The sequence below is a fragment of the Rattus norvegicus genome, chromosome 6 (assembly GCF_021556685.1).
Source record: "Rattus norvegicus strain SHRSP/BbbUtx chromosome 6, alternate assembly SHRSP_T2T, whole genome shotgun sequence".
Lineage (NCBI taxonomy): Eukaryota > Metazoa > Chordata > Mammalia > Rodentia > Muridae > Rattus > Rattus norvegicus.
In genome coordinates, this window is record NC_141539.1 from 101,586,886 (window position 1) to 101,610,523 (window position 23,638).

Genomic DNA, 23,638 nt, shown 5'->3' on the forward strand with positions numbered 1-23,638 from the left:
CCTTGCTATCTAGACCAGTGCTTCTCCCGGGAAGTCTAGGGGTCTGGGCTCGGAGTCCTCTCTAGTCGGAAGGAACCCAGTCTAGAGGTTTTGACTGCCCTCTCGGCGTGAGATCAGGGCGGTGACACTAGAGTAACCATCCACGTGCGTCTTGGGATCCTAGAGTTCCAGGTGGCAAGGGACCCACACGCCGGGCCACGCGGGTTAATCATTAGCCACGGCGGCTGCTGCCTACAACTCCAGACCCAGCCTGCTCGCTCCGTCGCGAAGGTTCCCCGGTCCCCCCAGAGCCGCCAATTGCTGGATCTCAGCCGCGAGCGCAGTCTCCACCCACTGGAAACATTCCTGGTCCGCCCCTCCCTGGCTTGCTCCCTCCTTCCCTCCTCCCGCCGCAGCCTGGACCCGGTTCGGCCGCAACTTCCTGCCGTGTGCTGGGGAACCGTGCGCATTCCGGGGGTCCCCCGGAGTTTGGGTGCTCGCAGCGGGCGGAGGCTGGGACCCCGGGGCGGCCAGCCGTGGGCGGGAGCAGCCGGCGGCTACTGCGGCTTCCGAGAGCGACTTTCAAATTCCAACCCGCTTCGCCGCGCCACCTGGGCAGCCCCGCGCGCCTGGCGCGTCGCGAGCCGGCGGGGCGGCCACGGCTTGGTGAGTGTCTCCTCTCCCTTTGCCCGTGCTCGTTTGGCTGAGTGGCGGCGCTCTGCGGGGACCCCAGGCTAGCCCTCTGTGGGATGAGGAACTGGCCCTGGGCTGCTTCGGACGCACTCAGAGGAGGTTGGAGCGCGCGGGAAGGTCGTAAGGGGAGTCATTTTTTATCCCCACCCCGGAAACCAAAGCAGCATAAGCTTTACAGAGTTTGAAATCCGGGCAGCTCTCGACGTTCCCGCCACCTCTTGTGTTTACTGACGCCCGTGAGCTCGTGCTTGCCTGAGTCTGTGGTCCCTTCTAGAAGGACTCGCCTCTGGTCCCGCCAGCCCTGGAGTGCGCAGGCACTCAGCCTGTTCCGGGTTGATGCCACACCGTGCTTCTGGGAATCTCAGCTGCCTGTCCAGGCGGATTAGAGTGGGTGTCAGAAGCCGAGTGTACAGAAGCTGCAAACTTAGAACCCCTTCATGCTGCTCCTAACAGCCTCCCCTCCCCTCCATCTGGTTTGGCCATTTGCACCCCTCTCTCAGTTCTTCGATTTGGGAAGCCAAAAGGCTTGCAAGCTTCACTTGTTCAAGATGCTCCTTCGTGGCAACGTTTTATTCTGGAGCTACTTTTGAAAACAAAGGGGAGGAAAAAAAAAAAAAAAAACAGAGCAAGCGGCGTGGTGGTTGGAGGGTGGAGAAAAGCGGCTTTGAGAGGTGGTGCTAAAAGTTGTGTTAGAGTATCACCTAGAGTCACTAAACTCTTGGTAGATTAAGGGCTGTTAAGGTCGCTGATCCCCCACTCTCACCCCCAACCCCCCAGCAACCGATCACCACCGGAGCACTTTACAGAGAACCCTAGTCTTGGGGTTCCAAAGCTGTGCCTGGTCAAGAATGCATTCCAGTCACAATTAACCTTCAGAAATAATTAGTGTGGAGTATAATGGCAGCCTGAGAGGCAGTCCAGTGCTGTGCCTGGCCTTCCCAAGAGTTCCTTTCCAGTCTCTCTGCTAAACTGGAATCTCGTGCCTAACTGTGGTGCTACTGCTATTCCTTTACAGCTCACTGCATGGCTCACAGACCCCGTCTCTCATTTGTAGACATACTCCTAACATGGCCTGCTTGCTTCTGCTGGCCCCCTTTCTGGACTTTTCCCACATAGTGTTGGGAATCAGGAATGAAACAGGGCCTCCTTTCACCCCTCCACTTAGTCTGGGCTGATAAGGGTGGTCAGTGTTTTAGAGCGGCCTTGGGGCGTTTCTGTTGACTTTTATCAGAGGTAGCCTGGCTAGGAGAGTTGGGAAGACCACTGGACAGGATTTTTTTTTTTTTTGCTAGAGGTTTAATGCTGGCCCTATTGCGCCACATCAAAGATTGACTGGGTCTGAGGTTTGTTTTTTTTTCCTACAGGATTGTCCTGAACCCAGATCTTGCCCTCTTCCCAACTCACTTACCATTTCTGACCCCGGTTCTATACAGAGTACTTGTTTTTCTTTATAGGGGTTGTGGTAACAACAACAAAAAGTGCCTGTTTGAGTTTTCCATAAACTCCTATCCAAAAAAAAAAAAAAAAAAAAAAGAGCTGTGTGTTGTGTAGTGGTTGCAAGGGGCCCTTAAGTGTTTGCTGGATATGCCCCATGTGCGACACAGGACATGGTGGACACCAGGAGCTAATTGTAGCAGTTTACTCTCTGGCTTGTAATATCTTAGTCCCAGAGTAAACATTGGCTTTACCAAACCCACTGCTATCTCAGGGTCACCGTGTTTACACTAGAACAGGCCAAAGGTCATGGCCTGAGAGATGACCAGACCTGAAGGGGGAATGGGGGAAGGTGTGGGTCCCAGATGTAAGGCCTGCCACTCCCACCCACTCACAACCCTGTACAGGCTCTGGTCCTGAGACTGAGAGGTTGCCACAGGCCGCCACGGGCCCTGAAGGGTTAACTGTGAAGCTGCTCTCTGTTGTGTTGTGGGTGGAGAGGACTGTGGTGATGGGAGGTGTTGTCTTTGCAGCTGCACGGAGGGCTGACTTCAGTCCAGCCATCCCAGGCTGTTCTCTGGCCCTGGCTACTGTCCTGTCCTGCTTCTCTGGCCAGCTGCGTGTCCACAGGCCTTTGTTCGAGTGCTGTAGCCCTCCCTACTCATTACCCTCCCTCCCCAGTTTCTAGAGTCAGGACATGGTTTGGCATTACTACAGTAGGAAGCTCTTCTGGAGTCCTGGGTCCGACAGACCTGGAGGCTTATCCTGGGGCCTCCAATGCTCCCCAGTACACACTGGGTCTCTTTTCTCATCTTTCCCTCCTTCCTATATCCACGCATCTTAGATCTATTATTCATCCATTTTTATTTAGCATCTTCTATCTATGGTTACTGGGCATCGGGGGTGGGGTAGGGGCCTGGCAGTGACTGAAATGAGGTTTTTAGCAATTGTTGACCTGGTGGAGCAGAATTCTACTTGAGGGGAAATGAGCAGAAAACGAAATGGATCATGGAAAGGGCGTTTAAAGTTACAGGAAGGTATGCCAGGGAAGGTCAATGTGAATTGCTGAGGAAGGGAGGAGGTGACAGCTGTCCTCTAAGGAAGGGACTTTGGAGTTGACCATGAGCTCCGGATGGCTATCCCTTGAAACCCAGGTCAGCATCCCAATGTGACATTTAGGATCAGGGTTTGGAGTAGCACAGACCCAGGTTTAAATCTCCAACCTGACAACTTCCCAGCCCTGCAGCCCTGTGTTGACTAAACTCCTTTAGGTCTGTTTCTCACCTGTACAGTGGAGTTCGTCATCCAGCCGCCCGCATGCCGCATTGTGAGAGTGAACAGAGAGATAACGCATCTGCAGTGCTTAGCAAGCCCTACAGAGCACAGTATTTATTTCTCCCACCAAATTCTACAGAGGCAGCAGCAATGTTTCCAGCCAGTGCTAGCTGGGACTCTGGATGAGAAGCATTTGAAGTATTGTGAAGGAGCAGGGAAATCAAAAGGAGGGCCACTGGAAGGCTTCTGGTCGAGGAGTGAGGGAACCTCTCTAAGCTACCCTGGAGTGCAGTTGGCTGGGGATGCGTGTGCCGGTCACTGTCCCTCAGATAGGAAGGGTAGCCTAGGGCAGCTCTGGCCTGCCTGGCTTTGGAATTCCCCCTGCTTCCAGTCAGTTGGTGAATCACACCTTGGTGTCGTCCACTGTCTTCACCTTCATCCTCCATGTGGCTTTGTTTTACTAGGTGGGGATGGGGATGGGGAACATATTGAGAATAAGGGCTAAGGGCATGAGGGGAGAGGGGTACAGGGCCAGCAGGCTGTTCAGGAAGAGTCTAATAGAGGTTCCGAGGAACCCTGCAAAGACTTTTGATAACATCTCATTCACCAGGGACCAGAATGAGTTAAAAATGTGGGTCAGCTTGTGGGAGTCCTTTTCCCAAGGGGGCTCCTGAGGATCAAACTTAGGCCATCAGGCTTGGTGGTGACCACTGAGCCATTTGGTTGGTGCAGAAATTTGTAGAGTCTTGCTGTGTTGTCCAGGCCGGCTTCTCTTTCCTGAGCTTTAAAAAAATCTCTACTCAGAATTGCAACTGGCTGGATTATGGACATTTATAGGCACTCTGAGAGTTCAGGGTCAGGAATACTCAAATCCAAGCGGTCTCCGCCCAACTGTGTGATGGGCCTGTCCCCTCCCATCTCTGCTGGAATGGTCAGCCTCCTCCAGAGCAGTTTAATCTAAAATGCTGTTGTCAAAGTTTGTGGTCAGTGGTTTCCTGGGGGCCTCCTGCTCAGGAAGTGAAAGACGCACAGTGGAGGGCCAGGCCTAGGGAAGTGGTCATCAGCCAGGCCACGCCCGCAAGGCCGCTGCAGGCGCATGCGCATACAGGCAGGGTAGCCGGATCTACCCTATGATGAAGGAACTTTTGAAGACTGTCAGTTGGTATATAGCCAGATAGAATCAGGCCTCAGAGGAAATTAGGAAGAGGGTCCTGTGTAGCCTTGAACACGTTTGTGACGTTGGTATCCTAAAGGAAGAAAACTGGGCCCTTGGTCAGCAAGAAGCTGGTCTAGAATTGCTAGCTGCTCTTCTGGTGTCAGCCATCTGGGGACCAGGATATCTTGTTAACTGGATCTGAGATTCGCTGGTTTCTCTTCCCTCCTTTGAAATAGGGTTTGGTTGGACAAAGAGCTCTGTTTTTTTTTTTTGTTTTTTTTTTCTTTTTTTGTTTTGTTTTTTTCCCCCAGACCATTTTCACCTTACACTTGCAGTGTGATCTACTTGTTTTTGCTTCCAAGCGCTGAGATTTGTGCCGCCATGTTTGACTCTGTTGGCTTCATTTCATTTAGAAGCTCTCTGAGGGTGGGAATGGGGCTTTGCTCATTCTTGTTCTCATGCAGAGCTGGGAATGGTACAAAGTGTGATCTACAGGGCATGGCGGGCTGGTGCAGAGGCTGCACTCGGGAGGAGTCCCAGTGTGGTGGGCTTACCCGCCCTGGAACTGGGAAGAATGCATGGGTGGAGTCTACACTTGGTGGGCTGTTGCCGCCTGAGAAAACTAAAGGATAGCAGTATCTCGATGGTGCTTTTGGCTGTCATTCAGAGAGGATGCTTGTATTTAGTGTCAAGGTTTAGGACGACTCCTACTCCATGTGCTGAACAGCTTCAAGAGTTGAACATAGAGACTGGACAAGGTTCTAGAAGGTGCCAGCTATATGTAGCCCTGTTAAAGACATAGTGAGGGTCCTAGGAATTTCTCTAATTGTTACTAGAGTCTGAGTTGAGACGGGAATCTAAGAAGATTCTTTTAAAAGTCGTTTTCTCTTGTGTATTTTGTGTGTGTGTGTGTGTGTGCTGTACACATGTATGTATGCATATACATGCACATGTGTATGTGTGTGTTTTCAAAGAGCAACTTACTACTACCATGTAGGACCCAGGAGTTGAACTGAAGTCATCAGGTGTGGTGACAGGTACCTTTACCCACTGATGCAACTCTCTCTCTCTCTCTCTCTCTCTCTCTCTCTCTCTCTCTCTCTCTGTGTGTGTGTGTGTGTGTGTGTGTGTGTGTGTGTGTGTGTGTGTGTGTGTATTTTGCTTTTGAACCCAGTGGTATCTTTGCAGTTGAAGTGGGCTCCAGAATCTCTTTAAAATTCACATATTTTAAAATTGATTTTCTTGTTTTTAGCCCAGGCTAACATGAGACCTCTACATATGACTGAGGATAACTTTGAGCCTCAGGCCCTTCTCTGTTTCCAGAGTGTTGATTGTAGGCACTCACCATGAGACTGGTATATGCAGTGCTGGGGATAGAAACCCTTGGCTTCATGTATGCTAGGCAAGCACTCTACTGGCTGAGCTCCAACTCTGGCTCTCCTAGCTTTGTTGTTGATTTTTGAGAGGGAATGTTTCTATGTAGCCACGCTGGTTTATTTTGTTTTGTTTTTAAAGGCTAAACCTGGCTCAGTAGTTAAGAGCACTGACTGCTCTTCCAGAGGACCCAGGTTTAATTCCCAGCCCTCACATGGCAGTTTACAACTGCCTGTAACTCTTGTTCTAGGGGATCTGACACACTTGTAGCAACGTACATAAAGCATACAATTAAATAAATTTAAAAAAAAAAGGAGCTGGAGAGGTGGCTCAGTGGTTAAGAGCACTGGCTGTTCTTCCAGAGGACCAGGGTTTGACTTGATGACTCACAACTGTACATAATTTCAGTTCTATGGGATCTGACACCTTCTTCAGCCTCCACAGGCACTGCACACACGTGATGCACAGGTGTACATGCAGGCAGAACGCCATACACACAGGACAAAAATAAATAAATCTGCTTTTAAAAGCTCATAACTTGGGCTGGAGAGGTGGCTCAATGGTTAAGAACGCTGACTGTTCTTCCAGAGGTCCTGAGTTTAATTCCCAGCAACCACATGGTGGCTCACAACCATCCGTAATGAGATCTGATGTCCTCTTCTGGTGTGTCTGAAGACAGCTACAGGGTACTTACATACATAAAATAAAATAAATAAAAGCTCATAGCTTTTACTGTAAGGCTTTAGAGACAATCTCTCTTTCTCTCTCTCTCTCTCTCTCTTTCTCTCTCTCTCTCTCTCTCTCTCTGTGTGTGTGTGCGTGTGTGTGTAACACAGACTTGAGCAACAGGTGACAAATCTTTTTTGTAGGGAAAGAGGAACAGGTGTCCTTGCAAACCCTATGTAGGTCATTGCTATAGCCCCAGTACCTGTTGTATGGTAGGATTACAATAATTATAAATAAGGGTCTTACTACCTTATTTGTAGTAATAAACTTTAGGAGTGGAGTTTTCTTGTTCCTTTTTGTTTTTGTTTCTCTGGTCTCCAGTCTGGCCTTGAACTCACAATCTTCTGGACATAGCCACCAAGTGCTGGGATTACAGATGTGAGCCACCAAGCCTGATTTACAAATGATCTATTCTTGTCATCAAAGTAAAAGACCAGGATATAAGATTCCACTTTGTATCTGCACCGGTGAGGCAGTGATGCAGGCAGCGATGCAGGCAGCCTGGTATTTTTGCAGCTTGCAAAGTGTAAGGGAACCTGGAGTCTCTGATATCCATAATCCCAGGCTGGCTGCAGAGTCTATCACCATGCAAATGGGGCCAAAAGAGGACATTAGGGTGTGCTTATAGATTTGAATATATGTCCCATAATATCCTATAACACCACTCCCAGCTGTTGGCAGCCTCCCTAACAATATTACTCATCTGCACATCACCATGAAGGATGATGGGTTGAAATGCCTATGAAATATCCACAGTCCCCTCCCCCCATCCTGTTTAACATCTCTGCATAACCTGTGTCTTACGGCCGAGCTCATTGTAGATGGGTAGCGGTAAGTGAGAAAGCCTGGACAGAAAGGGAGAACGATCTGTGGAGCGGTAAGTTGGCAGTGAAAACAGGCTGAAACAGAAACACCGGAAAAGCCAGTCCTAGCGGAAGGACCCGGGGTCATTTGTTTGCAGGGAATGGCTTGACACACCTTCCTTCCACCTGGGTCGTGGATGATGGGTGCCTGGCCAGCAGCCGTGGCCCTGACTCATGAAGAGTAGGCTAAATTACTCTCTTAGCTGGGTTGAGGGAAGCAAGGAAGTGTAAAACATAATTTTAAAGATTCCCAGTCAGATTGGCTGGAATCATGAGAGATGTTGATTGTGGCCTAGTGAGCTCACAGATCTCCTCAAGTCCTTTCAAGGTCTGGTAAGTTGCCCAGTGTCTCTGTGCTGACACTTAGCAAAGATAACATTTGAACTTCCCTTACCCTTTAAAAAAAATCTTTTCTTTTCTTTCTTTTTTTTTGGGTGGGACTGGAAATGAGCCCAGGGTCTTCTGCATGCTGTGAAAGCTCCCCACCTCAGCCATACCCTTACTCAGGATTTGAACTTCCTAATGACTCCAGAGCTTGTGTTCTCAGCCCTCCCTCTCCCAGAGTGTTTGGCACTGCAAGTGTGGATTGTTCTCTGTGGTGTCCTGGTGGGGCTTGGGTCTCAGTCGGCTCCTCACTTAATTCAGTTCTATGAAAACTGATTGCCAGGTACCCCAGGGGGTGCTTACCTCTCTGAACAAGAGTGCTTCTTAATGCATCTTTTTCACCAGCTGGCAGTTTTTAGAGGCCAGAAAATGACAGGGAGGAACTGACATCTCAACACCCCACAGGAATTCGCCTCTTTGTTCAGCTTCTGGGCTCTGCGGAGGATGCTGAACTGTGTGGTCTCGGTGTCTAGTGATCCAGAATGCTGTTTTCAGGCCTGTTTCTCTCTCCTGTTTCTGATGGAAGGAAAATGTTCTGATTTTTTTTTTCCCCTCTGTTATATTTCCATTTTAAACTTACCTGGAATGTGCTTTCTGGTTGCTGGGTTTTGGCCCTGGCAGTCCACGAAAGAGCTTTAACATATGTACTGATGCTCGAGCCTCACTCTGGGTCACAGTCATGGTCACAGAATGCTTCAGGAGCCCTGTATGTAAACCCACGCCTGAACATGTAAAATGGAGAGGATTTAATTTTTCTTCCAGAACACTGGCCAGTTTCCCCCACTGCTTATTGAGTGGTCTCTGCTTCCCCGCTGGCTTGTCTTTAATGTTTTTCTTTCCTTATTATCTTGTTTTATTGAGAAAGATTTCAAATATAAATTACAAGCCACTCATGCATGGTGTATCGTTCATTGGTTTATCAATATTTACAGTTGCAGAGTTGTGTAACCCCTGCTATCTTTTTTTTTATTAACCCCCCCCCCCCCCAGAAAAGCCAGTTCCCATTAGCGGTCAGTTCTCATTTCCCCAGCTCCCAGCTCCAGGTAGCCACTGAAGTACTTCCTGTTTCCCTAGGGCACCTATTGTGGACATGTGCAAATGGATTTATGTACGCTGTTTCTGATTGGCCTCCTTTCTGCCCACGACCTCTGGTTTCCAGTTCATCAGGGTCTCCTAAGATGTTCCCTGTTGTAGAAAGCAATTCATTTTTTATTGCGGGCTAATTCGGCACCATGCACATATATTACGTTTTGCTCACTTGTCCACCAGCTGATGGACATTTCTGTTTGAGCTGTTTAGTATTGTGAGTAACGCTGTCGGATGGGGCCATAGTTCAGTGGTAAAATGCTTGTTTAGATGCACTGGGCTTGAGCCCCCAGCATTTGCCAATAAGTAAATACATTTAAAAAGTGAATATTACCGCTGTGAATGTTAGATTATATAATGTATAAACATCTTGTGTGGACATATGTGAATGATTTACTTAAGAATAGGATGGTTGGATCATGTGGTAATCCTGTGTTTAATTTTTTTTTTAAAGATTTACTTATGTTTTTATTTATTTATATGTATGTGGGTACACTGCTGCTGTCTTCAGACACACCAGAAGAGGGCATCGGAGCCCAACACAGATGGTTGTGAGCCACCATGTGGTTGCTGGGATTTGAACTCAGGACCTCTGGAAGAGCGGTTGGTGCTCTAACCACTGAGCCGTCCCTCCAGCCCCTGTGTTTAATTAAAAAAAGAGTCTTTGTGTATAAATGTGTGTGTGTGTGTGTGTATCTCTGTGTGTCTGTATATGTATATGTGTGTGTGCATGCATGTTCATGTGTGTGAGTGTGTGGAGGTCAGAGAACAACCTTGGATGTGGGTCCCTGTCTTTGTCCTTGCTTGGGAAAGGGTCCCGTAGTCACTGCTGTGCACGATGAGCTAGCTGGCTGGCCTGTAAGTTCCTAGAGATTCACTGACTCTAAAGGTGGTTTTATTTCTGTGCTCTCAGTTCTGTACTCTCGAGAGGCTGTGTGTTCTTATGGGAGTGCAGAGGACTGCACTGTTGCAGTCCTGACGCTGCTGCTTTCGAGGCGGGCAGGGACAGGGAGAGCTAAATCTACACACACAGGAGTTGCCAGACAGGAGGATTGCCATTTTAAACAGTGCTAAATGCTCAATATGGATAGACTCGGAATGACTATCTGTTCATTTGACGATCCTTCATTTCTTTCAACAGTATCTTAGTTTCTATTAGTATAGCAGTCTTGTGCTTTTTTTTTTCTTTTTCTTTTTTGTATTTTTATTATTTATTTTTGAGACAGGATCTCTCCACATAGCTCTGGCTGCCCTAGAACTTACTATGTGGATCAAGATGGCATTGAACTCAGGGATTTTTCAAAGGTGTGCACCCATACCTAGCCTTTCTTGCTTGCCTTAAAAAAAACCAAAAAAAAAAAAAAAAAAAACCAAAAAAAAAACCAAACCAACGCCCCCCCCAAAAAAACCCATTTATTTATGGAACTGGAAAGTTGGCTTAGGGGTTAAGAGCCCGGCTGCTCTTCCAGAGGTCCTGAGGTAAATCCCCACACTTACATGACAGCTCACACTAGTCCTGTGGGATCCTATGTCCTCTTCTAGTGTGCATACATGTAGATACAGCACCATACACATAAAGCACATACATTAATAAATCTAGAGAGAACTATTTATTAATTTATTTATTATTCGGTGTGCCTAAGACCAGAGGACGATCTGCAGTTTACTCCTTCCACTGTAGGGTGCAGGGTACTGAACATAGATGCTCTGGGGCGTACAGCGGCAAGTGATTTACCTGCTGAGCCGTCTCAGGTCTCTCTCTGGGTTGTCTTCTTAATTATTTTCAGATTTTTCATCATCATCATCATCACCACCACCACCACCATCATCATCATCATTACTATTATTGTATAGGAACAGATCTCATTATTTTTTAAGGATTTTGTGTGTGTGTGTGTGTGTGTGTGTGTGTGTGTGTGTGTGTGTGTTGGGGTATGCTCATGCTGTGGCCTGCATGTGGAGGTCAGAACATTACCTCTGGGAGTTGGTTCTTCTGGAACTATGTGGGTCCCAGAGATAAGCTCAGGTCAACAGGTTTGGCAGAAAAATGCATGCGTCATCTCGCTGGCCTCTTGCAATTTTTTGCTTTGAGCTTTTTCTCTTCATGGGGTGCTTCAAAGCAAGACATTTTGTAAATCTGTGCTTCCTTGCGATGCGTAGGTCTGGGCTTGCCGTGGATGGAGGTGGATGTGGAGGAGGAGGTGGGGTAGAGAAGGTTGGAAGGCTTTGGCTGTTGGCCTGCGTTTTACAGTGTATGTCTCACCTCCTGGGCATCTCAACCCTGCCCTCTTCTACCTAACAAAGATTCCATCCCCCTTGCACACCATTTTTCCTCTTTTTTTCTTCTTCTGCATGGCATCTAGCACTATCCTGAAATATACTGTTTATTTACTGGTGTGGCCGTCTTCCCTGCTGTCACCTAAGTTCAGTGAGAAGCAGCAATCTCATTCATGCTGGTTGTTATGTCCCCAGCACCTAGCTTATGATCAAACTTGAGTGATCCTCTGCCTTTCCTGGGTGGTGTGCATTGGGGGGATGGGGACATGGACTGGTTCCTAGGCCTCACACATACCTGGTAAGCATTCACCACCGGGAAGTTATTTCAGCTTTGGTTCTGTAGTACCAGCTACGGCCAGGCAGTGGGCAGGTGAGCTGTACCCCTGTTCCCCGATTCCCAAGCCTACATCAGTGCCTCTGCCAGGAGGACACCTCTTTCCTCAACACAGTCACCCACAAAGTACCATCTGTGTCCACATCACCTACACACTTATTTACTGCAGCCTTCTTCTGGCAAGTCCTCACACAGCTGCCAGCACAATTAGCAAGACCTGGAGAACACTAAGGGCAAACCTCTGGAAACCCCAGACTTGCCGTCTGAGGTTGTAAGCGGGGTTTATTGTCCGGACACTCACAGAAGCAGTTCGGAATTCTTCTGCCTCACCGAGTGCTGTGTGCCCTACAACCTCTGGAGTGTGTGGGCAGAAGACCACCACTGTGAGTTTGCCCCCGGGTGTCTTCTGCTGGTCTCACAAGCGATTTCTTTCTGGAAGCATCAATGGGTGAGTTATGGGTTCCCAGATGACTCTGTTTGGGCCTCTTTCTGAGGTTATCACCCTGTGTGGGAACTTTTTCCCAGGAAAAATGTTAACTTTTAAAAAGGAGGTATCCCATGAGGGAGTGTGGATTCCTCTCAGGCTCCATCGAGTCTCCTGGGTCCTGTGTGTGAGGAGGGGGAGGTGTGTGTTGCTTGTGAATGAATTGCTCAGGGATCCTGGATTCCAGCAAACCCTGTCTTCCCACTTCCCTAGCTGCGTGGCCTTGAGTGGGGGAGTATTGAGAAACTACATAGCGAATGTGTCAGATGTGTCAGAGCTGTGGCTGGTACATTACACCCTCGTAAAAGGTTGCCTGAGATTTTAGTTTGCTCTCTGGGAACAGCTTGTGCCTCAGTTTTCCTGACCAGAAAAGCAGGGGTAATTTTGCTGTCCACCTGTCCCACCCTCTGACTTGCAGCCTTGAGGACGGAAGGGTTAAAAGCCTCAGGCTTAGAGGGCCCGAGTGGGGGAAGGTGTCCCATAAATGGAGTATTGTTGTGCTGTTGACTGATCTGGCTTTGTTTGAGTCTTCAGGGTTTGACCTCCTGCACTTCGGACCCCAAGTGCTTAATCTCTGGAGATATTTGTGGTCCTCAGCTGCAAGGTGCTTACCTCCTGGGGCTGTGGCCTGGGTCCTCATCCCTTCTGGGGCGTGCTACGTTGTGCTGGGAAGCTACATTTTCATGGTTAGGCCCCCCAGCAATCAGGAATGAGAGAAATGCAGCAAGTATGACCCACACGCGGAACTGGTTCTGAATAGGACGTTTATTGAAGAGGTTTCAGCAGGAGGCAGCGGGCGCTTTAATTCCCGAGGTTGTTGGTGGCAGTTGTTGCTTGCCCAGCCAGAGCTTGTTAACCGCTGGGCTGCCAAACGCCGGAGAGAATGCAGCTCCCCAGCCCCTGGCCACCTTCCCAGGGCTGCTCTCTGTGCTGGGATGGGAGCCCTTTTGAGGAAAGCGGTAGGTAGCCTCGGGGGCCTGGCCAAGGGTGTCTTGAGTTGGGTGCAGGTGGGACTCCGTGAATTGTGGGACTCCAAACCTTGCCTGGTAACCTCTGGGGAGCGTAAGCAGCCACAGGCTTGTGACACAAAGCTTCAGAGTCTCCCCTGGAGGTTCAGAAATGGAGGGCCACACCTGGTTCAGTGTAGAAAAGTGACTTCTATTTACCTAGCCTGCCTGCTCCCAGTAGGCATGTGACTGGCAGACAGTCCTGTGGCTTTTGAAGCACTTTGCTTGGGGACTTCAGAGGTCTTCCTGCAACATTTACTGATGGGTGTGGCTAGGGAGGGTCCTGGGTGATCACATCGTCCCCATACCCACATACACACATGCGTGATGGGAAAACACAATCTATCACTTCTTCCCAAAGTGTCCTTGTCCCAGAATCCACAGTGGGTGATGATGGTGCTTGTATTATATGAAATCAAGTGGCACCGTTAGTAGGGGAGGTGAAAAGTGGGTCCTGGATACCCTAATGGGTGCCAGGCCAGGTGGAGCCAGCACCTACCATTTGTGTAGGGCAGCAGGTGCAGATCCTTGTTTGGACTTCACTGGTTCTTTCTCTTGTGTATCAAGGCCTTCCTCTTCTTGGAGTAGACTGCCACCGGAACTGCCATGCCCTGTAGCCTCAGGGGTTTGGTAACAGGTGAGGGAACTGTGGAAATTCTGGTCTTTGTGTGCTCTTAACTGAGGGAGTTTCCTCTCTGCTGGAAACTGGTTGGATGAGTTTCCTTAGGCCTGTCTGGCTGAGGCCTCTTAGCTGGGGTGTGTGGGACTGGGGTGGGGGTGGGAGTGGGGGGAGGGTGAAGGTGGGGGTGGTGGGAGCAGGTGCTGTGGGTGGAGTGGCTTTCAGAGCTGCGGCACTGCGGGGTGAGGTGCTGGATTTGAAGAGCTGGCTGTCTGTGAGGATCTACACATGTGTGCAAATCCCTAAGGTCTGTTTGGAAAAGCCACTCCCCTAACTTCTGGGCTAGGATCCTAAGGCCCTGGTGGAAGCCCAGGCAGAAGCAGGGCTGGGTTGCGAAGAGGCCACGGATGAGGAAGTTGCTTTAACTACGTCGGTCCAGGAGGGAGCGTCTCTTGTACGATTGTTACTGCCCCTGGAGGCTCATGCTTAGAATTAGGAAGGAGCCAAGACTAGGGGAGATTCCATGCTGCCAGCTCACCCCACTTCCTTACACGTGTGGGAAAGGAAGGTAAAATATGGGGGGTGGGCTTTGATGTTAAGATTCATGTGGGGTTGGGGATTTAGCTCAGTGGTAGAGCGCTTGCCTAGCAAGCGCAAGGCCCTGGGTTTGGTCCCCAGCTCCAAAAAAAAAAAAAAAAGAAAAAGAAAAAAAAAAAAGAAAAAAAAAAAAGAAAAAGATTCATGTGGACCCTTTTCCAGTCCAGATGAGAGCTATGGGCCCCTGCTCCTAAAGGAAGATTCCCCTCCAGCTAAGACTGGAACCTCAGTGGTCCCTGTTGGATAATAGCCTCAGGTTATGAGGAATTGCGTTTGGCTGTTTGGGTGATGATAGCTCTTAGAGTCCCTTTCCACCCTACCCCCTCACCCATAGAAAAAGGTCACATATAGCCCAGACTGGACACACACTCCCTATGTAGCTAAGGATAGCTTTGAAAGTCCGGTCTTTTGTTCCCGCCTCTGGTTTTATGTGGTACTCAGTATCAAACCCAGGCTTTTCTTCCAGGCAAGCATTTTAGCAGCTGGGCTACATCCCAGCCCTTCTTCCTGCTTTTCTGAAACACCTGATTTACACATTGCTTCGCATCACCTTGATTTTTGGGTCACACCTCTTCCCTCTGCCCATGAGTAGGTCTTACTTCTTTCTAACCAGTAATCTCTGGGTTGCTTCCCCCAATCCCCACACGATTCCCTTTATTCTAGAAATCTGCTGTGTAAAGTCTGCAGATCCTGGGTCTCTCTGCCTTCTTTTCAAACACTTCTTGGCTCCCTGAACACCTGGAACTATAGTCTGATTCTCAAGTGGTGCCTTTTTAGGGCATTCTCTCCCACCTTATCTCCTGGAGCCTGTTTCCACCTGTCTCCATTGCTTGATCTTCCAGACCTGCACTGGTTGTCCTTTCCCACAATGCAATTCAGGTGGCCCCAGGCCTTGCTGCTCCGGCTGTCCGGGATGCTCTCCCTTTAGAGGGAGTCCGGCTTTGCTGACCCCTTTGGATCTCTTCTTCACCTGGCTTTCTCCTCATTTGTGAGTCAACCAAAATATCCTCTCCTCTTCCAAAGCTTGCAGGTCTCAGGCTTCCTTACGCCTCTGTTAGCCTCTTTTGTCAATTCCTTATTGACTTAAGTGCTAGTACTCAAGGCATTGTTACATAGATAATCTGCCCACAAGCTCTTTTCCTTCTAGAGTTCAAGTTCCTCAAAGACAGAGACTGTGTGTCACCAGTTTTAGTGTTCCCAGGGCCTAGCATCATGCTCCGAAGTGTTACATCCCTAAGCTGGAGGCTTTCCGGAGCTCTCATGGGTCTCATGACTCCACTCTCTGAAGAATAAGGTCTCTTCGAACCCAAGACCTGAAACCTGCTAGCAAGCACCCGCCCCAGCCACGTCCCCCAGCCTCTGCTGCCACTTAACCCCCTTTTGTGATTGACGCACTTGTTTCTCCTAATAGAAGAAGCTCTTGTGAGTCCGGCCTGTGTGCGATTCATTGTTATGTCTCCCACATGGCTGCCACAGTGTCTTTGTGCAAAGTAGGCGCTGAATAAATGCTTGTTGAGTGAGTGGATTCCCAAGCTCGCCGCTTAGGGATGGCAGCTAGCGTTGTCTCCAAGTGAGAGCAGGCATGGAGGCGCCTGCAGTGAGCAGAGATAGGCCCCTTCAGAGGAATGCTGGACTCTTCTTACTCACTGGTCTATTGCTGTGACCAAGGCAGCTCACAGTAGAAAACATTTAGCTGGGTGGGGGCTTGCTTATGCTTTCAGAGGGTGAGCCCATGACCATATGACAGGGAGCCAGCAAGCAGGCAGGCATGGGGCTGTAGTAATAGCTGAGAGCTTACATCTGATTCATAAGTTGGAGGGAAGGACGGAGGTAGGGAAGGGAGAGGAAGGCCAGGTCTGCTGTGGGTTTTGAACCCTCAAAGTCCATCTCCAGGAACAGACCTCTTCCAACAAGGCCACACCTCAATCCTTTCTAAACAAACCCACCAACTGGGAATGCTTGCACTCAGTTACCTGAGCCTATGGGGTCATTCTCATGTAGCCAGCAGGCTACAGTCCTGGGCGATTGTATTCTTCTGTTTCCGGTTTGATACTCCCTGTGACTTAGCACAGGGCCCTTCCTTGCTGCTGTGACCATCTGAAGCTGCTCTCAAAAAACCCAGGGACTAGTGTGAAGGATGGAGTTTGTTGCTCTCTATTTGTGCTTTTGCTCCTACAGTGCTTTGACTTCTTTTCCCCTTGGGCTGTGGTTCCCCATAGTTCTTCCCCTGCCCTAGGGGATGCTGAGGAATGTGTCCTGCTGTGCTCACAGTGGGGCTCTTACCGACCTGTGCTTTTCTGGTGTGAGTTTCAGTTGAATTGCTCTTGTGAGATTGTGAGATCACGGTCTGAACTGTGTTGGAACCCTAGGATACACACTGGTTTAGTGGGAAGGGCTGGGACACGCTGGTCCACCAAGTTTGACTTGAGCCATTATTAATTATTATTATTATTGTTGTTGTTTTATATTTACTTATTGTATGCATGTGTGTGCTTGTGTATGTGTCTGTCCGTGTCCGTGTCCATGTATGTGTGTGTGTGTGTGTGTGTGTGTGTGTCTGTGTCTGTGTCTGTGTCTGTGTCTGGGTGTGTGAATGCTAGCTACATCATGAGGTGGTCAGAGGGCAACTTGAGGAAGCTGGTTCTCTCCCTCACCACGTTAGTTCCAGGGATGGATTGTCGTCTGGCTGGGTGGCAAAGCCTTTACCTGCTGAGTTATGATCTGAGATATGGGTGAATACAAATTTAGGTCGAAGTGAGAAGAATATTTCATCCGGGTGCTTGTGGAGCAAGTATTCTCTTTCTGGTTCTCTGTCGGCTTCCTGTATGTTGATGTGCAGGTTACTTGTGTCCTCCAGTCTTGGGGACAGTCCGTGAGGTTATTGTGACCACTTATCTGATGGAGAACTTGAAGCTTAAGGCCACATACAGTTTCGGGAAAGGAAAGATCTACCTGCTTCCAAGTCTGTGGTATGATCTAGTGCATTTTAACTTCTGTTGTATGGCTGCGGTCTCTTCTCTGCTGAGAGCTCTGCAAGCCTTAATAGATTCCCCCTGTGCTTCTCCGGGCCTTTGAAGCTTTTTCAGTGACACATGCTATAGCTGTGGTTCCCTTTCTCCTTATGCAGCTAGATCCAAAGCATTTGAGGTCTCCAAAGGCCACAAAGCAAGCAGCTTTCCAGATGGGGGTGAGGCTAATATGAGAATTTCAGGGCTGGGGCTTGGGGCCCTAACCTTGATGTTTGCTATTAACTAGTAGTGGTTGTGACTAAGAGAGGGTGTGTGTGTGTGTGTGTGTGTGTGTGTGTAAGTGTTAGAGATTGAACCCAGGACCAAGTACGTGTTAAATAAGTACCACTTAGCTATATTCCCTGTACCCACACCTCCTCATCCCTGACCCCTTTAAACCTAGAGATGAGGGGCTAAAGAGAGAGCTCAGAAGTTAAAAGCACTGACTCGGGTTCAGTTCCCAGCACCCATATGGCAGCTCACAACCATCTGTAACCCGAGTTCCAGAGGATCCAATGCCGTCTTCTGGACTCCATGGGCACCGGACACACAAGTAGTGCACAGATATATATGCAGGCAAAGCACCCATACACATAAAATCAACTAAAAAGAAAAAGCTGTTTCAAACCTGTGGAGGAGAGGCCCCTTCAGTAGGCGTGCAGTTGCCCCTAGCACAGTCTTCTAGAATCTTTACTGTTTCCAAGGCCTTGGCAGCTTCCTCTTCTGGTACTTTGTATCTTTCTCTGCTTGGTGACAAGGTTTGCCAGAAGCCATATAGACTTAGTCTAGCTGTGAGCAAAAGTAATCCATGTGAAACTTCTTGCTAGGCTGCTTTCTTTGGAATACTTAGCGGGAGACCTTATCACTGCGGTCCCATGTCTAGACTTGGCTGCATGCCCTCTCCTCCAGCCTTTTTATGACTGATCGCTGAGTCTGTGGCATGGCAGGGCTGCCTCTGTGGGGCCAAGTCTGATGAGATTGCTGGGGTGAATGATCAGTCACTGATGCTGGGGACGTCTGGGCTCCTGCGACTCTCTCTGGCAGTGACTCATGCGAGTGCTTCCAGGAGGAACTCGCTTAGGTCTTGGTCTCAACAGCCGTGGAGCCTTTTCCTGACTATGGAAGGTAGTGAGAGGTGTTCTAGAACCGCAGCTCTTCCCGTGGGTGTTTATTGAGCACCTACTGGTGCTTTGGCCTGTTCAGACCCAGCTTGCTGGGTTTCTACAGATTTAGGCTTGGAGAAACATTTGCTTGTATCAACTTCCTGAACTGATCGATGTGTCAGGTGATACCCAGGATCATTAGAGCAGAAGGAAGCATAACAGCAGTTTCCTACCCCCCCACACATACTTTTTAAAGCATTAAACTTTTAGATTTTTTACGTGTATAAGTGTTTTGCCTGAATATATGCATGAGGTCATCACAAAGATGCTGGGAGTCGAACCTGGTTCCTCTGTATGAGCAAGTACTCTGAACCACCGAGCTAGCTCTTCCCTCCCGCCCTCCTCCCCTCAATCTTCAAGGTGGGGGGGGTCAAACTTTATTCTGGTCTCATGGGGCTGTGTGTTCCTTTCTCTTTATGGCGTCCAGAGGCTGCTGTATGCCCTTTGACTTGTGATCTTCCTCTGCGGTCAAAGGCAGTAGTGTACCATCTCCCAATCTGCCTCGGCCTTCCTCATCCTGAAGACGTCTGACTCAGGCTTCTGCTAGTGCCTTTTATGACATGTTGGGCTTACTCAGACAATCCAAGATCATTTCTGCTTCTCAATATTCTTTATTTCAGTGGTTTTTGGTCTTGACCCCTTTCGAGGTCGAACAACCCTTTCCTGGGTCACACATTAGATAGATATCCTGCATATCAGATAATTTACGTTGCGATTCATAACAGTAGCAAAATTATAGTTATGAAGTAACAGTGGAAATAATTTTACGGTTGGGGGCCACCACGCCGTGAGGAACTGTTTAAAGGAGCGCAGCGTTTGGAAGGTTGGAAACCACTGCTTTATTTGATCACATTGTGAAGAGAAGGTGCTGTAGGTTCCAAGGATTGGGGTGCACATGTGTTTGTGGGGGGCACCATTTGGTCAGCACGAGTATATTGGGAGGGTTTATGAATGGTTGAAGCAGAGTAGGTTCTGAAAGTGGCGATTGGGCGGGTGTGGAGAGGGGTGGGGACTTTCAGGTGTGAGAGTGAGCCTGATGGATGTGAGCTGTGAGTGGAAGGAGCAGTGGGAAGTAGGAGGGTGTCCTCCCTCTGAAGCCAGGGGCTTTCCTCCTCTTCGAAGGCCAAGCCGAGTTTTTTGGACATCAGTCTGTAGGCTCCGTCTTCCCCTGGAATTCAGGTGGGAGGCTCCCACTGACGCGGTCGTTCTTATCCTTTTGGGTAACCTCCGTCTTGCTGCCTTCCCTCCAGCCAGAGCTCCTGCTGCTCCTGGGTGGTGGGAAAATGGATTCTCTAGAGAAAATGAGTCCCAGCCAGCTGGGCTGGGTTTGGGTGGCCCTGAAACCCCGGTCACACTGTTCACACAACCTCTCCAGAACACTTTGCTCACATTGAACAGTCGCTCCCCAGGGACCGTCTCGGGGCTCAGGGCCCTTGAATCTCTAGGAGGCGTGGAATGGGTGGAATGGCCGTGTGAGTGACACACTGGGGACAGTGACCACACCCCCTGAGAGCCCTCCCTCCCCTGAGAACCTCTAAGGGGTCTGCGTACCTTTAAGAACACACTGGCAAAAGCGGGGCTTCTGGGAACACTTAGGAAGTAAGTATGGTGGTGTGGGGTGTGGGCCTAACCGCGGGGAGGGAGAACACAGTCCAGTACAGGTTTGTGGCGCTTGCTTGAGATCTCTAAGGAAGTTCACATTTCTCCTCAGCCTGTTTCAGGGGAAAAGTTGCAGCTGTCCTCTTGCTTCCTTCAGGCACCCTCTCTAGGGAGGTTTTGAAAGTTGAGTTGGGGATTACTCTGGGGAAGGTCAGAGGTCGTTTGGCTGCTCTGATCTCCAGAGTTCGGGATGGGAAGTGTCTGAGGAAGGGCTGCTGCTTGCAAAGGGGCTGGATGATGTCTTCCCCCACAGGGACCTATGGACTTTGGATCAATTACCTTTGGGGCCCCCCACCCCCACCCTCACTCATTTGTGTTTCAGAGGTGGGTGTGGCACGTGGGGCTTCCTGTGTAGGGTGAAGGGTGATAGGTGAAAGAATGATTTGAACCCCCATATTTACAGGGAGTCTTCAACCTCCACCTGCCAGACTCATCCCAAGCCTGCTCCTCCCTCCTCCCCTTACCATCCAGAGAGGGACGGTTAGAGGAAGTGCAGACAATTCTCAGGGGTCTCCCCAGGATCAGCAACAAGTTCCAGAAAGCTCCAGTGGGTTCCTCTGTGGGAGGTTCTTTTGTGAAGGGAAGGGTGTTTGAGTGACAAGAGACCTGAGGACAGTACAAAGCCTCTGTGGATTTGGGGGTATCCCCCTTTCGGGTCAAATTGAGGGCACACTACTTACTAAGACATAGTTGGAAGGGAAAGGTGTGGACCTGGCTCCAGTCTCCGGCTAGGAATCCAAGGGGCCTGTTGCAGCCTGCCTGCCTGCCTCTGCCTGGGGAGGCTCAGGGAAGGTCCTTGGTGGGTGGAGTCATACACTTTAGATGGGTGTGGGTGGAGGAAGGCAGTAGATATATTTTAATTTAGATATGGAAGGGGGGAGGGAAGGAAAACAGGAGAGAAGGAAGGATGGGTGGGTTTCTCTTCCCTAGATTCTTTGGGGCACTTCTCAAAGAGGGCTTCATAGGGTGGGATGTGAGATTCAGTTCTCCAGAAGGCTGACTTACAGGTTGATTACTGGCTGGTTGACTGGTGCTGAAAGATGAACTCGGTCAGTCTCTGCAGGAGAGAGCTGGAGACTTGGCTGTGGTGGGATAGATAGGTGGCCTCGAGTCTTGGCTGCTGCTTCTCTTTCCCCAGGAGACAGGTCTTAAAAGACTTAAAAGACAAGTTTGAGCCTGGCAGTGGTGTCCCATGCCTTTAATCCCAGCACTTGAGAGGCAGAGGGAGGGGGAATCTCAGAGTTCAAGGCCAGCCTGGTCTACAGAGCAAGTTCCAGAACATAGGAAACACGGGTCTCAAAAAAATGCAAACAAAGTTTGAGGAACTAAATTCTAGCCCTGGTTTAGGGTGAATCTTCCATGGTGGGTGCTGTTCATCAGATAGAAAGGACGTGTAGCTCTGGCCTCGGGAGCATTTGGGTAGGATTTGGCTTAGGGGACTACACTGTGCACCTGGCATTGACTCAGGGCAGCCTCTTCAATAGGATATATCTTCCATCACCCTGTGGCCTAACCGTTCACTCTTGAATCCTGCTCCACCATGCTCACTGCCACTCCCGTTCTTTGGACCTTCCTTTCTTGACCTCTCTCTCCAGGAGAGAGACCCTGGTGATCATAGGTAGGACCCCCAGGTCACTGCAAGTCTGAATATGTCATCTGAGAAATTGGAAGTCTGACTTTGGGAATCCTCTGCTTCCCTATGGCCCAGGATCCCAGAGTCTGTATTTTCTATTTTACAGTGCTTGAGTAAGTCTTCAGAGGCCGGCCGTATGGTACAGACCCAGAAGTAGCTGCCTCAGTCCTTTGGATGGTCATATAGTTCTCAGGCTTTCAAGTTTACGTGTGTCCTTGTAACTTATCCTAATTCAAAGCAGTGGCACCTAGGGATCGTGACTAATACCTTGCTGGTATGAGGTCCTTTAGTGTGGTAGCGGCTGTGGGGACTGGAGTCCCAAAATAGCATCCACTGCAAGGCATTGCCAGGGCTAGGTGAGACTTACCACCCTACAGCACTCAGACCATTGACCACGTTGGTCCTCTGTTTTGTTTCAACCCCAGGGGATGCAGATAGGTAGGCACCCTGCTTTCAACAGGACTGCTGGGTTTGCAATTAGAAAGCTGTATGTAACTAAAGAGTGACTCTCAGAAGGTACCTTTCAGAGACCAACCCCCTGATTGTGTGTGTGTGTGTGTGTGTGTGTGTGTGTGTGTGTGAGAGAGAGAGAGAGAGAGAGAGAGAGAGAGAGTGAGTGTGTGTATCTGCGGTGACTCTCACTGTAAGGCTAATGACCTAGCTGGCCGGGAAATCCATTTGGGACTTGGGTCTTTTCCATTTAGCCTTCCCTCTGGAGCTGACCTGACCCAGGGGCTAATCTGAGAAAGGTCTCAGGCCATAAGTCCTTTGCCTGGTTGTTTTCTGGCTGGGTCTGATCTGGGTGGAGGTCAAGGGCAGGGTGGAGAAAGTGTGAGCTTGTTAACCTAAAGGCTCTTGGAGGGAGGGAGGGAGGGAGGGAGAGAGGGAGAGAGGGAGCGGCGTAGAAGCAGTACACTTCTCTGGAGTGTTCCCCCTAAGGTTAGCTCCCTATGCTGTAGGCAGAAGTAAACACCAACACCAATGCTAGAACTGCCATTGGGCGCTCTCACCTGTCACTGATGGGCTTATAGCGAGTACCTAACAGGGCTCTGTATAATCCCTTAGCTGAGACATGGTGACCAAGTGCTGACCCTTCCAAGGGCCTGGCTGAGTTATTGTTGGACCACAAGTGGGTCTGAGCATGCTCAACTTTTAGCATAATAAAGCAGCAGCCTAGGGATTTGGTCCCCTTGGTTAAAGTCCTTGCCTAGCACTTATAAAACCCCGGGATTGAGCCCCAGCACCCCTTAAATTAGGTGTGGTGGCAAGTGCCTGTAATCCCAGGAACCAGGAGGTGTAGGAAGAAGGATCAGAATTCAGGGTCATCCTTGGGAGCTAGCTAGAGGCCAGCCTTGGCTATTGGAGACCCTGTCACAAAAAGAGGGGGGGGGAATCTAGTTAAAAACCATCAACTGGTTTACCATTACTCGTCCCCAGACTGCTCCTAATGATCCCTGGTGATGTAACCGGTAGCCCCGGGCAGAGGGTCTCAAGCTAATCTCAGGTTCTCGAAGTGAGATAGTAGGAGGCTGGAGGCAACAGGAGTACACAGCAGAGGCCTCCAGGGTCGCTGCCTCTGGGCAGGATCCTGGAGAGAGGACTTCTAGCCTGAGACTGGAAGGTTGGAGGCAACATCTGCCAAAGGTGGAGTCCAAAGACCCTGGTTTCTAGGTAAGAGCAGAGTCACAAGAAAACGCACTGAAGTGACAGCGGTTTATGGACGGGTCCTCTGGTATAGCTCAGGTCCTTGCCTGTGGCCCGGGTCGTCTGGTAGCTTCTGAGTCTCAGGCTGGATAGGAACACTTGGGAGAGTAGAGGTGAGAAAAGCGCCTGAAGTTCCTCCTCCCTCCTCCTTCCCCCTCCTCCTCTTCCCTCCCCCTTCCTCTC

General features: G+C 49.6%; 1 protein-coding gene across 24 annotated transcripts in view; it reads left to right on the plus strand.

The window, feature by feature from the left end:
* The first annotated feature begins 372 nt into the window (after positions 1-372).
* Positions 373-23,638, plus strand: part of Plekhg3 (pleckstrin homology and RhoGEF domain containing G3) — a 42,784-nt gene continuing 19,518 nt past the window's right edge. For 6 of the 24 annotated variants that reach the window (XM_087553240.1, XM_087553247.1, XM_087553242.1 and 3 more), the window contains exon 1: positions 373-645. Coding sequence is in view for 8 of the 24 variants with exons in the window: in XM_087553244.1 (XP_087409370.1) it covers positions 13,001-13,024 (24 nt within the window). In the remaining 16 variants the exon portion in view is untranslated. 24 annotated transcript variants of the gene reach the window in all.